The sequence below is a fragment of the Cryptotermes secundus genome, unplaced genomic scaffold (genome assembly GCF_002891405.2).
Source record: "Cryptotermes secundus unplaced genomic scaffold, Csec_1.0 scaffold194, whole genome shotgun sequence".
Lineage (NCBI taxonomy): Eukaryota > Metazoa > Arthropoda > Insecta > Blattodea > Kalotermitidae > Cryptotermes > Cryptotermes secundus.
The window spans coordinates 1,173,764-1,190,983 of record NW_019738957.1 but is presented as its reverse complement, the minus strand read 5'-3'; the positions used below and the strand labels follow the sequence as shown (position 1 = coordinate 1,190,983).

The following is a 17,220-nucleotide window of genomic DNA, read 5'->3' as shown; positions in this document are numbered from 1 at the left end:
CGGTCTTCAAACTGGGACCCCGGAAGGCAGATTCCGGAGTCAGGTCCGAATTTGACAGAATTAATGGATCTCCAGATTTTCACACATTTCGGGCTCATAGTATAATCTGGATCTTTACATGGAGTGGAATCTATTAGTTATGTTTCAGTGAAAATACGTTCAGTTCCGTCCTTTGCTACGTTCACATGCTAACACACAGATGCGTGTGTTATTCGTTTATTCATTCATCAATGGCGCTACAGCCCTTTGTTGGGCCCTGGCCTCTTCTTCAGTTCCGTAATTTTTAATGGTGAAAATGTTATTATGAGAGGGTGCAAATGGAGGTAGCCATCAGTGACACTAAGCGCAACAATTGTGCAACCTCTTATGTAACCGCTGATAACTCAAAACCTATGGCGTATCGTATATTAAGAGTTATAAGTAAATCAAAGAATAGAGACTAATCTATCCAAAAATTATGCTTATTTTATTCCCAAAATAAAATTGTAGATTGTTTAAATAATTACCCAAAACATGTAATAATTTCCCTAATTTTATAGATTTTCAACCGGCTGCCAAGCGTAAACCGTAAGGGAAGGATCAGGACATATTGCGAGTGAAATGCATTAATGAATGTGAGCTTCTCAAAAATGCAATCCGTTTTGGTCCATCTCTTGCGGTTTAGGAGTTATGACAATTTGTTTGTAACAAATGCGGCTAATTCAATTCCTCTATTTAGTGGATGACGCAACACTATGGGCAACTCTTGGGGTAATTTCAATAAATAATATACTGTACATATAGTAATGTTTCAATAAAGTTTCAATTCGAATTTTCAAAGTATATTTATTCCAATACAAATAGCAATTTAATAACGCTTTCAGCGCTAATCTTGAGAACTAAGATTCCCCAGTCATTTTTTACACAGATGGTAGGACTTCTTGGACAAGTGATCAGTATTATTATAAACATTAGTTTTCAACTTCTTCTTCGTGTTTCTGAATTAAACCTAACGCGTTGCCAAAACGGGCACGGTACGGCGAAGTTGTCCCTGGTCTTAATAAAACATAACGCCATGAAAGTGGGTGGAGGAGTCTGTATTATTTTAAAAATACTGCCTGACTAAACTATGGATATGATAAATGCAAAGAAGAGAGAAAAGAAGAAAGACGAACGACAGTAAAAATGACAGACCGCCATATTCTCCCACTAATTTTTAAATCTCTGTGTACGATTAAACAGAAAATAATTCATTCCAACATGTCTGCCATGGCCGACCGTATTTTTATTATGATTAATGGTTTTAGAGACACGACAAAGTAGTTTTGGGGGTTTATTTGTAAATTTTCACAAGGCTCGTATGTGTTTATTCCTCGCCGCTCCTGGAAGTGATGAAATCAATAAAGATGAGATGAGCTGGACATACAACATACATGGGAAGTTTTTCAGTGACAAAAGACTTTTCTATTGAACATCACTACAGTTTCACGAAATCAGTTCTGATTAATTTTCTTTCTCTACATAAAAATGATAAATTTCTGACAACACATATTAGTTCACATGCCGTCATGCATAACTTGTAACTGTGAGCGTTCAACGTGACTTTGACACGTCTCCTCGATTTCAGTGGGGCACGAGGTAGAGTAGTTGGTTGAGGCAGTATACTACAGGCCGGAAGGTCGCGGGTTCTAATCCCGATGAGGTCATTGGATTTTTCAATTGACCTAAACCTTCCAGCCCCACTATGGCACTTGGGAAGACTCAGCCTCTAACAGAATTGAGTACCAGGAATCTTCCGGGATGTAAATGGAGGCCGGGCCGTAAGGCTGACAATCTTACCACCATCTGTAAGCAGACTCTCTAGAAAATGTGGGAGCCTCAACGTCTCAAAACCCTATGGGCCTCCAAGGCCTGTTACAGGGATAGCTTTACCTTTGATTTCAGTATCATATCGGCCTACCAGCTTTCATTTTGATGTCTCTTAACCTGAATAATGCACAGAACTAGAAGCCTTGATTCTGACTTCTCTTTGATTTTAACAGTATACGTACAGGGATATAATAACCTTTAATTCCTACCTATTACCGCTTCTACACGTGCGTTACCACTGCACTGTGCGAGGTGCAGCATGGGTAGTTTCTAGGAGAACACGACAAGGTTGAAAACTGAGCTGCAACAATTTTCATTGTTGGATGCGGTAAATAGAGGATTAAGATTTGTCAACATTACTCATTATTTCGTCTGTATTTGGCCCTGCACTAGGAGAAAACGCATTAACTCCATAATGGATCCGGCCTTCCAAAATTTGAAGCAGATATATTACAATCAATCGGGCTGGTTCATTCTTCCATTGTTTTATCTCTTTTGTCGCTCTATTTGGTCATTGATATTCATACTGATGAATTTAATATACACTTTCGAGATAGTGTATATGTCACCGTTGTTGTGACAGCCAAATCCTGTTGTCATTAAGGTACATCCTTGCAATACGGTGACCAGATGCCTTAGGCAATTTAGAACGCTTTGCATTAGGCTGTGTACTGGTGCATAAAACGAAAGTTCAACGGCAGGTTACACCAGACAGTTTCAATTGTTTATGTTATGAATATTACAGTAATGCATATGTGGCAGCGAACGCTTGCTGTTCTGCAGTTACCGTATATGTGCTGTGTGTGGTTTTGTGACAGAAGACTGCAACGTTGACAGCAGTTATGAACACGAACAGAAGATTGCAGCAATAAACGGAACTGGGAAATATGTTTGCGTTGCCGATATTTGCAAAAAGTTTGCTAAGTTTATCTTAGTATCACGTACGCCACAATTTTTGGAAATCTGTAATTAAGATGTATTACGCACTGCTTTAGTGAAGATTAGGTATTTTTGGCTAAGTTTATCTCTGTAGGAAAAAAAGATTCACATTCGCAGAAAACATCTCAAACATATTATAAACTCAACAATTTCCCATTTAATTTTCAACGGGTTTTGTATTCGTTGTAAAAAGAAATCTTAGCTGAGCCGCAGGTGGACATATGTCCACCATTTATAACGATTTTGAAAATTCGTGATTTTCATACTTGTTGTCCACGTGTCTCTGGTTGGATCTCCTAATTGGAGACAGTTTGAATCAACTGCCTATTATTTTCAAATACAAAGGACTAGAACACTTCTCCGCTGGCAGAACAAAATTATGCACCACCGTGCAATAACGACCTTGACCTTAGGTTACGATCATGAACCAATTTCAGCCATACATTCCAAACTTTCCTCAGCATTTATAATAGTCATTTTTCCCAACACACCTCCTTAAAAAATGTACATTTTAATAACTATTTTAGTAATCGTATATTAATTAACTAGCCGCCATTTCATGTAAAATGTTTAATTTCGCGATAATTCACTGACGATAAATGGTGTATTAGAAATTATTCATCTTCTGACAGAAGTTAATTTTAACGCTGTTAAGTTAAAAACAGCAAAGCTAATTAAAAATTCGCAGTTTAAAAACAGACGATCTCCGCGTTTCATATTGCTTACCTTTCGTTTTAAATTGCTTACGAAAAATTGACCTTTGTTTAGCATAGGACAGGTATGAGACTAAGTTCATTGGTACTGCGGCCTCGAATGGTGATTGATGAGTACGGAAAAATGCAGAAATGATCATTTGCAGAGAAAAAACGATGTGCTACGAGAAAAACCTGCAGCGATGTCACTTTTTGCACTCAAAGTCCCATATGAACTATCTTGGGACTCAACCCTGTCCTCAGCGCTAAGAGTCCAGTGACCAGCGGACTAAGTTGTGGCACAGAGAAGACCTAAGTACGTCTATTTCTCAGCCATCAAAATTAAGCTTTTTGATTTAAGTATATTAGCTTGGTATTTTGGGGAGCCCAGTTTCGAAACCCTACACCAGCCTTTACTAGTTACATCACAAACCGTAGGCAAACAGAAGCATATATATATAAAGTAGTTATAGTAAAAAACAAGAATAAAATTCTTAGATTGATGTTTTACATCATCGAGGCAGTCGTTGGTTTTGTAATTACTTCTGTTTTATATAATCTAATTTATTGTATTTTTACGTCAAGTATTTTTTATATAATTAATAATATTGTATCCAATTTTACTAGTACTGCGGTTCAGTGGTGTATATATGTTATCATCCAATTTTACTAGTACTGCGGTTCAGTGGTGTATATATGTTAACCATGTATTTGCCTGATGATGGCTACTAATAGTTGAAACATGTAGCGAGCCGAAACCAGGCACTGATCTTGATATTAGTTGTGTTGTGACGGTTATAATACAGAGGTTGTTAGCTGTATATGTTGCTTGGTAAAATATGATATGGGAATATATTATGGAATTTCAGTAGGTTAGGGTTAGGAAGGAGGAGGTCACGGCCTATTTCAAGATATTATTCTTGTATTAATCTGGAGACTGAGGACTACGAAAATTCTCGATCAGAGGGATGAGCAATCAAGCCTAAAACAGCATCCTCAGAATACATACTTCGAGCATTCCCGCTACATGCTACTCGGTAATGACATCTTAGAATTGGTGAGTGACCCGATCGGGTAGTCAGCAGTACTTATTCAGTTGCGTACAGCATTTGACCCCGACATTAGCTATTCCGTGAAGTTTTCGCTATAATAAAACACGGTATCCTCGTTCTACATCCCTTCCAATTTACCATTCACATATCACATTACCATTCGATCCTAAATAACCAGCGAAATTAAATTGTCGTGTTTAGATAACGTCCATGACCCTTCTAATCTACACCGACCGAGAAGTCGAAAGACAAGTGACAGAAAGTCTGAACCTACAGATGGTAAATTAAATCCACGATTCCCAGACAAAGTCCTTTGTTTCTTTATTGTTTCAACACATGCATCAAAAGTGCGTAGTTTTTCTTGTCAAGAAATACGGCATACGTAATGCACCTCAAATGCAGCGGTATTTGTTTTGTGTTCACTCTGTACTCACCGTTTGCAGACACTGCGCGCGACATTGGGCGACCCTCAAGGGCGAACCGATTGCTTCTTCACCGCTGATGAAGGTCCCTGAAGATCCCGACAACAGCACCGGCCACCACACGGACACTACAGCCGCGATAAACTCGTACAGATTGATTTTCCTTTCCATTGTTACAAATGTCCACACAGACCTACACGTAACAGTAAATTCTACCACCGTACACAGATATCACACAAGTCTATAACGGGAGCAATTGAAAGCAACCAGTCGTACTTCCAAATCTAATGTCAAAACTAAACAAATGTATAATTCGCCTTTTCCCTGAATTTGTATTCTTTGGCAAATGGTTTTATAGATGGAAAATATCACGCCTTACAAAGGCAACAGTATTATCGCAATACGAACAAGTTATATAAATGCTGAAAATAATAGGTTAGAAATGTTTCTAATTATGTACTTATTTTGAAGAGCATAGTGTAGATTCAAACAACAATTTTATTCCTTACTACCAAGTTAAACGGTATGCACTGGTCATATGTTAATTGTAAAGCATGACTGACCCCACTAGTAAAACTTTTTACTATAATCAGATATCCAACAATAACCGGGTATAAATATTATATTTTTCACTTTGTTAAGGCATTATAAAATGCGGTAGAAGTACTTTTTGTTCACTGAAAACAAAAATCCACGTGCAAATATTACTTCAAAGCACAGATTATATCATTACATGTGTTTTGTTGCCTACAGCCTTTCCAGTGATGCTGTCGTCACTACGTATCCGTCATCTGATGCGATTTTTCCTCTGTGCATTCAATAACCACTTGGTGAAACACTGGAATATCTTGGCGTGTTGGAACCGTGCACTACTTGCGCGCCGGCAGCTCACACACCGCTCTGCGCGAGTGCTGGATCACTACTGAACCGCAGTACCAGCGTCACAACGGGGGCCGGGAACAGACCGCCCAATCACAATGGATCCCCCAATAGCCGGCATCAGCCAGCGGAAGAAGGCCGGATTATTCCCTCTCTACCGCCGAAAAATGTTTCAAACGCCCGCCATGTTCCTAAGCCGTCCTGTAGTACACACAGAGACATCTAACGCATACTCGTGAAATTATATGACATTCATCTGTTTTTCTTAAGTGTAATCTCAGGCCAAGTCTTTGCGTTGCAGACTCAGAGTTATAAGTTCAGAACCTTAAACAGCTGTTCTTTTGTTAACGTTAACATTACATTGCTATTCATTTTGGGATTTAAAGAAGAGAGGCGAAAATATTAACACAAAAGTGCCCGTACATGTCAGTGATTACGGCTCTTAATTGATTTACCTCATTCCGTATTAACGACTGTTGTTCTTTCATTGTTAACCTATAGCATCATTTTCAGTTTTACAACAGGATGCATTGTGCAGGCATCCGAGAGCCTTCATCTATCCGTCAGTCTACTTCCCTGCTCATACAAAAGGCCTGTCTGTTTATATCTATCTTCTTATTTGTCTGTCTCACTCTCCACTTACTTAACGTCAATGTTTCTCTCTTCCACAAAAGAACTAGCAGGCACATGCCTGTCCGTGCTTTCAGCGCAGTAGGTCTGACAGCCAGCCTACCAAACACGTTGGCTAGGGCGGTAACGCTGCTGACTTGTAATCGGGATATCCCCAGTTCGAATTTCGGCCGGGACACCGTCTCTTCCGTCTGACGTTTTCCATGAGTTTCGTAAGTCCATCTAGAAGGGTACCGTGAAACTAGCTTCAAATGGCTCACCCTTTCAAATTCATTGTTCATTAATATTAGTCAACCTATCATTCATGCATTTTTTTATTGTTATTCTTAGAGGGGTGAGAGTGAGCCACTTGGTACTGCGGCCACTACTGGCTTAATGTACCTGCCCCAGATGATAGATGATGGTTATTACTGAGCAATTGGTGGAATGAAGATTGGCAGGGAAACCGGAGTACTCGGGGAAAATTTGCCCCATTGCCACTTTGTCCACCACAAAATCCACCTGATCAGATCCAGGCGCGAACCCGGGCCGCAGCTGTTGGAAGCCAGCGGCTAACTGCCTGAGCTCTTCCGTGCTACATAGTATGAGTTAATATGAGCACCGATAAATAAACCACAAATACTCGTAGAAACAACCAAGCAACGATCGGGATTAATGCAAGAATGGATACATATATTTATTTGCATTTTTTATTTGTTTTGTAGTTTATATCAGTAGTCTATACACGGGGAGAGCCGTTCACAGTAGCCGCGAGGTCTGAGTCATGAACTGTTTTCGCTCACTCGGACGCTGTGATCGTGGGTTTGAATCCCACTTAAGGCATTGATGTTTGGTGTGTGTATGCTTTTATTCTGTGTTTGTGTTGTCCTGTGTTTAGATAGCGGCCTTGTGTGGGGCTGATCACTTGTTCAAGGACTCCTATCGTCTTTGAAAAATGATTACGGAACTAGATAAGAGGCCTGGGCCCCGAATGGCCTGGAAGAGCCATGGAGGAATATGTACAGGGGGGGGGGGAATGTTACGCGTAGAAAATTTTGCTCTGAATATAAGGAGGAAAGCGGTCTCTTGTAGGTTGAAGAAAACCGCATAATGAGGAAGCTACATAAAGTTTACTTTTCTCCGAGTATAATTAGTGAGATCGAGTCAAGGAAGATGAGATGGGCAGGGCGTATAGTACGAATTGGGACGAAACGGAATGCTTATAGGCTTTCCGTGGGAAAGCCAGAAGGAAAGAGATCACTAGGAGGACGTAGACGTAGGTAGGAGGTTAATAGCAAAATAGAACTTTGAGAGATAGGGTGTGGTGCTATGCACTGGATTAATCTGGCTTAGGATAAGGACCAGTGAAGGGTAATGAACATTTGGCTTCCGTAAACGTTAGTCAGTTCTTCAGTAGGTACGCAACTGGCGGCTTCTCAAGAAGGGCTCAGCTGCATAGAGCTTACCCGTAGATTAGAAAACAACATTGATGTGCCCCCTTGAGAAACTGCGTGGAGAGGTATGGACTGCATTCGTTGGGCTTCAGGCGGAGTCAAGTACTGGGCTTTTGTACACACGGTAATAAATGGAAATTTCTTAACCAGATGTGCGATTATCAATTTTTTAAGGATGCATCAGCAACATAAATTTATTTGTAAGTTTTGAGGTTTTCACGGCGATGACTGTAAAGAAAGCCGTCTTCTGGGTTTAGGCGCCGTGCATTCTTCGTTTTGGCCGACGTTTCGGAGGAACGTATCGCCTCCATCTTCAGAGCAGGTGAATGGCTTGGAATGCAGAGAGCAGTAGTAGCTACTGCTCTCTGCATTCCAAACCATTCACCTGCTCTGAAGATGGAGGCGATACGTTCCTCCGAAACGTCGGCCAAAACGAAGAATGCACGGCGCCTAAACCCAGAAGACGACTTTCTTCATAAATTTATTTGTTTATATTTTTATCTATAGGAAAGGTAAAGCTATCCTAGTAACAGGCCATGGAGGCCCATAGAATTGTGAGACGTCGAGAATCCAACGTTTTCTAGATAACCGGCTCACAGTTGAAGGTGAGGTTGTCAGCCTTACCCGCCGGCCATCCTTTACTCCCCAGTAAGACTCCTGGTACTCATTTCTGTTAGAGGTTAGTCGACCCCAGGGCACATAGTACGGCTGGAAGGTTTAGGTCAATTGAAAAATCCAGTGTCCTCATCGCGAATCAAACTCATGACCTTCAGGCTTGTAGCATAGTGCCTCAACCAACTACGCTACCGTGTCTCATATATTTGTTTATCAATTCGTTTATTTACTCAGTACTGAGCAAGTTGGTAAGTTCAGCCGTAATTGGTAAGTTCTCGTTTCGAATCTTGGTCCTGACTCAAATTATCTTGGCTGAAGTTATACGTGATTTGCCTCAATCCGTCCAGGAAAATACAGGGATAGTACCTTCAGATAGGCTACGACCTCTTCCTTCCGCGGCCTTCCAATTAATTATTGTATTCATTCCATCATATTACGCTATGCAGTCTGAGTTAGTGGCAACGTCTTCAGATAAATTACGGATAACTAAAATGGTTAATTACCTAGATAGCTAGCTAGTTGCGCAGCTCACTAACTCTAATTTTTATGTTCATTTTACAGTGTAAAATATCAGGTTCAATATCATTATGACAGAGAATTTTCAATCATCTACGGAGTTTTTCTAGTATACACGCCCAAATAAACCTATACAGCTACATTTAAAAAATTATGTTTAGAGTACTGCCTCAATAATTGTATATCATTATAATTTCATAAAATGGAGGTTGACTTTTCGTCGTTGATATTCAGGCAATGACGGTGAATGGACAATTAAACCAAAAACAGAATATTAACTAAAAACAAAATAATCTGAACAAACTGAGATGCGTTGCATGTGACTCACTGTTCAAGATAACCTTTGGCGCTCAACTGACCAGTCACGGAGGGGAAACTGTAAAACAGGCCTAGGTAAAAGCAACGGTGTGCTACAGATTCGAACACAAAGTTATGTTTCTTGTTCTTTTTTTTAGTTTCATGGAGTGGGGTGAGTCTGAATCCGCTTAGCACGTTTGGGAAACCGAAGTCCTCGGAGGAAACCTGCTCCATTTCCACTTTGTCCACCACAAATCCTACATGACTTGATCGTGAATCGAACCCAGGCCGTCGTAGTGAGAAGCTGGCGAATATGAGCCTGACCTATGTCACTGCCCCTTCCAACCACAGAAAAACAGAGAGAAGGAACACTACATGAAAACACGCTCCTTGACGCTGACAAGGGCAACAGCGGAAATTTAGTATGTTTTATGCTGTTTAAATGTGCTACCTCAGCTACCAAATTTAGGGCTATACAGCGTTAATTGAGGTGTAAATATAATTGTGAGTAGTGAATAGATAAGGAAATGAAAGAAGAAGGCCATACCTTTTGGATGGTACTTTCTCGGCATAAAATCTCATGAAGCGAGAAATATCGCCGAGATTCGATTTCTGTACCTGAGGAATATAAGTCTAGAACGTGACTTCTGCAAGATCAGAAGTATGTAAACTGTTCTCGTGTGCCATGTGCCGAATTCCCACATGCATATCTCAAGACGCTACTTCATTTTCTGGCACTGACACGCGGTTATTGCAGGGAAATAAACCAACAATACAGATAATACAATACACGGGCATAAATTGGCTTTCAGATAAAATGTGTTGTTGCGCATTTTTCCCATGCAAGAACTGTTGAGCCACACAATCAACCGTTTCTAAATTATACGCGCACCAACAAAGCAACAGCGGAGTTATGAAAACCGTTTCTAGGCTACAGTTTGGTAAATACAATTCCTCGTAGTCACTGCCGTCACACAACAGTTGATATAGACCATGTGACGTGTTTTCTGTAGGTCCGAGTCGAAGAATTACAGGGGAAACAAAGGTCATTTTCAGGCAGGTGTAAGGTGGAAGAGCGAAGTAGAAGGCAGTTGAGAGTACAAGGAGGAGAATGGAGCGTGTCCTTAGTGAATTGTGAAGATTAATCGAGTACAGATTAGGACAGAGGAGTACAGAGTGACTGAAGCGAAGCAGACTTCATAGTGATTTGAAGTGATAATTTCTGTGTTGAGATCCATTGTTAGGAGACGATTAAGTGGAAACAGAGGATTATAGTGCATGTGTAACAGTGAGTTATAAAGTGCAGAAACAGCGAGAGCGCTGAACTAATTGTAATTAAGAGAGAGAGCGTAATCAAAGTGCTAATAAATCTAATCATCTGAAACAGAACCCGTTAATTTTGTCACTCTTACCACCATAAGCGTGACAATATGCATTTTAATTAGAAGTAAATGTAAGCACTAAAGTGTTTTGTGTAAATTTCATGTCAATTTTACTGTGAGCCATTTTTAAACTATTTAAACTAAGGGTAGAGTAGTAGGAGTAAGAGGAATGCAGAGAGAATAGGTTTACATAACTGATTCACAATGTATACTCTTCTCCAAATATCAGGCTCATTACGACAATCAACTGAAGGAATATCAGATGGGCGGGACTTAAAGCAGAAATGAAATCAGTTACAAATGCATACAAACAAATAGCCAAAAAATATGAAGGGAAGACATCAGCTGGATACCTAGGTTTCAGTTTCAGGTTTCTGAGCTTATTTTGTTCAATTATATAAACCTCTGCCCACATAACACAATGTTTTTGGTAAACAGCTAATTTGCATGTCGCAAGTCTCCTTCCACTTGTCCCATCCTTCAATTTCACTGCCACCACCACCATCACCAAAATATTTATTATATGTGTAGAAAAAATCGCTTAGTGGGAGGTGGAGTCCAACTGGGTTCACTCGGCACGGCGACCACTGATTGTCCTACTGTAGCCTGCCCCGGGTGATTATGATGATGGAGAATTTGGTGCAATGAAGATTGGCAAGGGAAACCGAAGTACTCGGAGAAAACCCTGCCCGGCGCAAGTTGCGCCGTTGCAAGTCAACCGACGTTTCTTTGGAATATGTCACTCCTTTTCACCTGCTTTCACGCTAGTTACTTCCGAGGCTTATTCTTCGATGCTGAAGATGGAATCGAAATGTTCTTCCGAAATGTCGGTTGACGTTCAACGGGCTACACGTTATTATATCTCAGNAGTTATATATATATTGTATTTAATACTTAGTTTCATATATGTAGAAAATGTTCAATTAATCTTAATTTTGCACATCTGCTACGGCAATATTTTTCCCTTGATTTCAACTTCCTAAAAGTAATGTGTGCTTTCATATTTTGGCAGACATGGCAATTGTCATTTGTTTAAGAATAGTACAGCTAAGTTAGTACGAGTATATCGACGGGCTACTGGTTGGGCAGCCGAATTTCATTTCCCAGAAGAGGAAACATATTTCTCTCCTCTACAACTTCCAGAACGGCGCTGAGGCCCACCTATTCTCCTGTCCAATGAGTACCGAAGACTTCTTCATGCGGTTAGAGCACAGGCGTGAAGCTGACCAGTCACCTCCATATATTACCGAGGTCAAAAATGTTGGAGCTGTACCTTCATTTCCCCATACATCTTCATGGCACTATGCTTAATGACTTAAGCACAGGGACAACTTTACTTGTTTAGGTTTAGAGCTATACACCAATCATGGATATTTTGGAAAGTTATGTTTGTGCATTAGCGACGAATTTCCGCGTATGCAGAATAAAGCAACAGGAGAAATTGTACTAAAGAAAACAGCTCGGACTTTCACGTAGCTTTAACACGTAACAACTCACGACAGAATTAGCGAGAATGAAATGACTTCTTATTACGTGTTACGTGTCACACGATGAGCTGACTACGGTGAACCAAAACTGCTCCTTCGAGTTTCACACGATTTATGCAGAATCTAGACTTCCTTTAACTTGATGAGTTTTGGGAACATAGTTTACCTAACGAGATCAGAATTCAGCAGCTGCAGGAGTATTAAGTTGGACTCTTAAGGACACTCGGCATTGTGTGAAAGGTTAACACAGCCTCTGACTAAATGACTGCATACGGACTGACTGACTCACTGACAAACTAAATACTCCTCGACCCTAGTATTTGGGGATTCGTACTGCACGTAGGTGCAGGTATGTCTTGTAAGTTACTGCGTCTGGGTGTTATTTTGCATCAGGAGATCGCACGGAAACTGGAGAGGGAAATAAAGATTTGAACGGAGAGGTAAATGCACCGTAGTTGTGCAAATTGTATGTGTCCTAGAATGCAATCTACTTATCTATCTATGGCTCTACGTCTCTTTGTTGGATCTTAGCCGCTTTTTCTGTTTCTTAATCTATACAAAATCGGTAGGACTCCTTGGACGGGGGATCAGCCCGTCGCAAGGCCACTAGCTACTCAAACACAGGATAAACGCATACATATATCCATGCTACTAGTGGGATTCGAACCCATGATCCAAGTGTTCGATCGGGCGAAGACAGTTCATGCCTTAAAGCACGCGGTCACTGTGATACAATGATCATCCAAATTTTAACATATAGTAGCAGATTTATCTCCTCGTAAATGCAATTAACAATTAAAAGTAAAGTGGTCTCTGTGCTTAATTACTTAAGCATTGCACCATGAAGACGTGCAAGGAAGTGAAGATATAACTTCACCATTCTTCACTTCGGCACTAGATGGAGGTGAGTGGTCAGCTTCACTTAGCGCTCACTTCACCCCAGGAGAAAGGGGCTCTGTGGGCCCCAGACACGGCCTCGACGCTGTGGAGAAGAGAAAAATTTCTTGTCCCTGCCGAGAATCAACCCGTCCCGTCCCCCCGTAGCCTCTCGCTGTACCGACTGAGCCATTTCGGATCACCAGTAAAAAGTGATGCCTACCTACATATATATTAAAATCTTTGGAAATCTTTCACCCAAGTCTGAAAGGGTGGGGAGAGCGGCTCAGATGTTATAGCGGCGGGCCATGGGCTGAACGGCAAGGGTTCGATTACCGGCATAGGCGAGAGATTTTTCTCTCCTCCACAGTTTCTAGAACTACTGTGCAGCCCACCCAACCTCCTATCCAGTGGGTACTGGAGGGCATAATTAATTAGATATATGGACAGTTTTACCTTCACAGTTTACCTTTAACAACAATATTTTTCTCAGTAGCTCCTGGCAAATTCTTTTTCTTTTGGCTTGTGACACTCTGTATTCTTGCAGATGGACGCAATATTGTGGAGTAACTTACTACCTCCATCTTCAGGGACGAAATATGTAGGGCGAGGAATGTTTGCAGACCGAATCAAAAAGGAAGTAATCAAGATTTAACTCCACCCCAACAACGTGGACAGGGAGGCAGGGTTGATCTTGAGCAGAATGTGGAAGCTTCTAATTCATTCCCAGAGAGGAAAAGTTCTCTCCAAGAAAAATCAGGCAGGTTAGTTCCTCGAGAAGAGAGACTCCTCTATCAGAATCCAAGAGGAAGAGAGAGAACAAAAACTAATTTCGCACTTCTCTCTTGGGTTGCAATGACCACCTTCTAGCACCCCATCTACATATAATCCAACTGAGTCCTCTCCCTTCTCTTCAGGAAGGAGGTACCAAGTAAGGAGAACGTACCTGTTGTGCTGTAAGTCACAGTCTGTTCATGAGTCCAAGCAGGTCTCGTTACTATGACAACACGGGTCGGCTAAGTGAGCGGACCTTAAGGCAACCAGTGCCCTATAGCTAAGGGTACCATGGCCCTCACCGGAACACAAACTACATCACAAAGAGGATATACGACCAACGACACCAGCAGTAGAAAAACGCGGTCGTCATTATGACCGCATACTTATACAACAAGGCTCTTAATCAGTTTGAACCGATGCTAATTATCTTGACAACACAAGTTTTAATTACACTAATATTTTATTATCATAACATATACACAACAGGATGCAAACTATAAAGTGACTAATATTTTAATCAAGTCTCGATTTCTAATGGCAGAAACATTTCTTTGTAGTGTAGACTATGCATTCTGATGAATGTTACCAGCTGCCGAAACAAGCAAAATCAGTCTTTCATACGTATTATACTTCTTGCACTTGGGCGAATCTTCCTACTCAGTCAGAAAACGTGAGGCTTAATCTGCTGTAAAAACAGGCATTACATTTATATATTCTTTGTAAGTGTGCATTGCATGTACAAGTGTCTATGTTTACACACACACATTTCAAAACTACGACTTTTCAAAAGGACAGACCCTATACATTTCAAATTAGAGTTTGAAGAAACTGCTTTAAAGCTTATTCCCCGCCTTAGAATGCAAGGTTATGAACACCCTTAAATGTCCTTCATGTTTTTAATGCACGAACCTAGCGGTTCGCTACGACAGGAGGAACCCTGATTCTATTAAGCCGTCCAACTAATTATGGATAGCTACAGAGGGAAATGGACTAAGAAGAGCAAGGTGGGAGCTAAATTCACTCTGAGTAGGGTGTCAAAACATGGCTTCCAGGATATTTCTCCCACTGTGCTAGCTACTTCAGAACCTTCGCTCTAATCCTTTGATGAGGAAGTAATTAATTCCTAGCTTATTTATTTTCTTAATTAGATAGTCTGCTCACCCCAGCAAGTAGATACATGCTGATATAATTAATTTGACGTAAAGACAGCCTGGAAATCCCAGCGAACTCTTCGAAATTTTGAGTCTGGCCCAATTTATAAATGGTTATATTTCTCATGTAACACTTAGAGAAGTAGAGGCTTATGGAACTGAAATAGTCAGGTGGGTTTTCTAATTTTGCATCCAAAAGAATGTGAAAACATGCACATTCTGACAGACAGTATCTCCAGAAATAATTCAGCTCAGAAACTTTTAGAGACGGAGAGGAAAGAGGGAAGGAAATATTAAAGAGAGAGAGAAAAAATCAGGAAAGTAAGCAAAGGGGAAGGAAAACAAATATATAAACATATTAATAAATAAACAAGACTAAAACAAAAACCAAACAACCTTATTCCCCACCCTCCGATTTATTTGTTTCTACGTATGCCAGAAAGATATGGAATCAACATCAACTTAAATAATCCGACGCTGTTAAAATACTGCTAGCGTACAAGGCAGGAGTTGTACGTATGTTTTGATATGCAAAACTGAAGTTCACTCGTTTGCAAACCTGTCAATATTCCACCCTCCTACTGCTTGTTTCAAAGTAACAATTTCAGATAACGTATCCGAAAATACCTCAAGAAGGATATCGGTAAATATATGATTTAAGTTCTCACAGCGGTAGTTATGAAGAATTCTATGTTCTGGGATACAACGCTGTGTAGAATGATAAGACAACGGGCGTTTCGGAGGAATATGTCATCTCCATCTTCATGGATAAGGATGGACCAAGAAAGAACCCAGTACAAGCAGGCAGCAAACACACGTCGCTTCGCTATCACTGGATTGCACGGAGTGTTACCGTAGATGATATTATAACGGATTTGATCTACCCGTTGCCAGACAACAACTTTGTAGACACGGTCCATTACGCAACAATACGACGAATATTTATAACTCGTTGCTAGGCCACAGTCAGCTTGCCAATGAACTGACGAGATAGATATCACGTGACTTGTCCTCTGTGTTGCCTACGTTATGAAACAAGAGAACTGTGTTTTCTGTGCGTGGTCTGTGCAGAGTGCTTATAAGAGCAGTGAATTCAGGTGCCAGTTCAGTTCAGGGCAGTTACGAGTGAACAATAGCGACAGAAGCACGCAAACAAGCAAGCAAGCAAGGAGAGAGCCAGGGGAAGTTCGTAGTTGAAGAAGAACTAGAAGTCAGTATGTGAAGATGTAACGTCTGATTAGAATATTTTAATTATGTGTAGGATTTGGAGTGTGTGGTCCAGTGAGACTGTTATAGTTCCCGTGTTATAAACCCGTGAATACTAGTGCAGATAGGCCGAAGAGATTAGTGTGGAGTGACTGCAAATTGTGTAAAGCAGCAAGAGTGTAATAATTAACTGTAGTTACGACCTGGAAGTTATTAGTAAATCCAATTACAATACAAACCCGTGTTTTAGTCACTGTGACACATGACAATATGATCTTCCGTTACTCATGTTCTGTTCGAATTTAAAACCGTGTTACCTAAGGACACACACGTCCTCTCAGCCTTCTAATAAATTAAGGACCGTAAAGAAAGTGGCTAATGTTGGTTTACTCCGATACAGTACATATTCTCCGAATTAATTCTTTACAACTTTGTTAATGTCAATAGGTCTTGATCTTCACATAGTGCCAATATAAATATACTGTTCTATAATTTATTGTACTCCAGATAGGCCTGTCACCCTACAGAACCATAAATTATTTTTGTTTATGGGATGCTTCTTAAAATATTCACCACATCAAAAACTATTACAAATTAAATGTTTAGACATTAATTACATATGCAGTTTATGATATGAACTAATGCTGCTATACAAATCTTGAAATTTTCACGGATAATCAGATTGACAAATTATTCTAACTTGTGCAACTTTATCATTATTATTCTTTTCATGTTGACACGTTATTGAAGAAATCGAAAAAATTAGCCTTAAGCTACATATAGGACTGTTACACTGAGCTGATACGAATCAAAATTATATTACGCTGATAATTATACTCGTACTTTACTAAATTTATTGAAAATCCATTTATGCTGAGACACAAACAGATGAACACCGACCAGCGTTCACTTTACTGATCATTACTGCAGACCATCAAGGATATCAAGAATGACTCATCATCCGTCGCTGTACTGTCTTCACTGTTTTCTGCGGCTGCACTGATTGTGACGATAACGC

The 17,220-nt window shown here is 40.3% G+C and overlaps 1 protein-coding gene across 2 annotated transcripts in view; it reads right to left on the bottom strand.

Annotated features, from left to right (window-relative positions):
• The window catches only part of LOC111871394, a 326,134-nt gene extending 320,273 nt beyond the window's left edge, over positions 1-5,861 (bottom strand). For both annotated transcript variants that reach the window (XR_002844013.2, XM_023864483.2), the window contains exon 1: positions 4,966-5,861. Coding sequence is in view for 1 of the 2 variants with exons in the window: in XM_023864483.2 (XP_023720251.1) it covers positions 4,966-5,124 (159 nt within the window). In the remaining variant the exon portion in view is untranslated. The remainder of the gene's footprint in view (positions 1-4,965) is intronic.
• Positions 5,862-17,220: the final 11,359 nt, after the last annotated feature.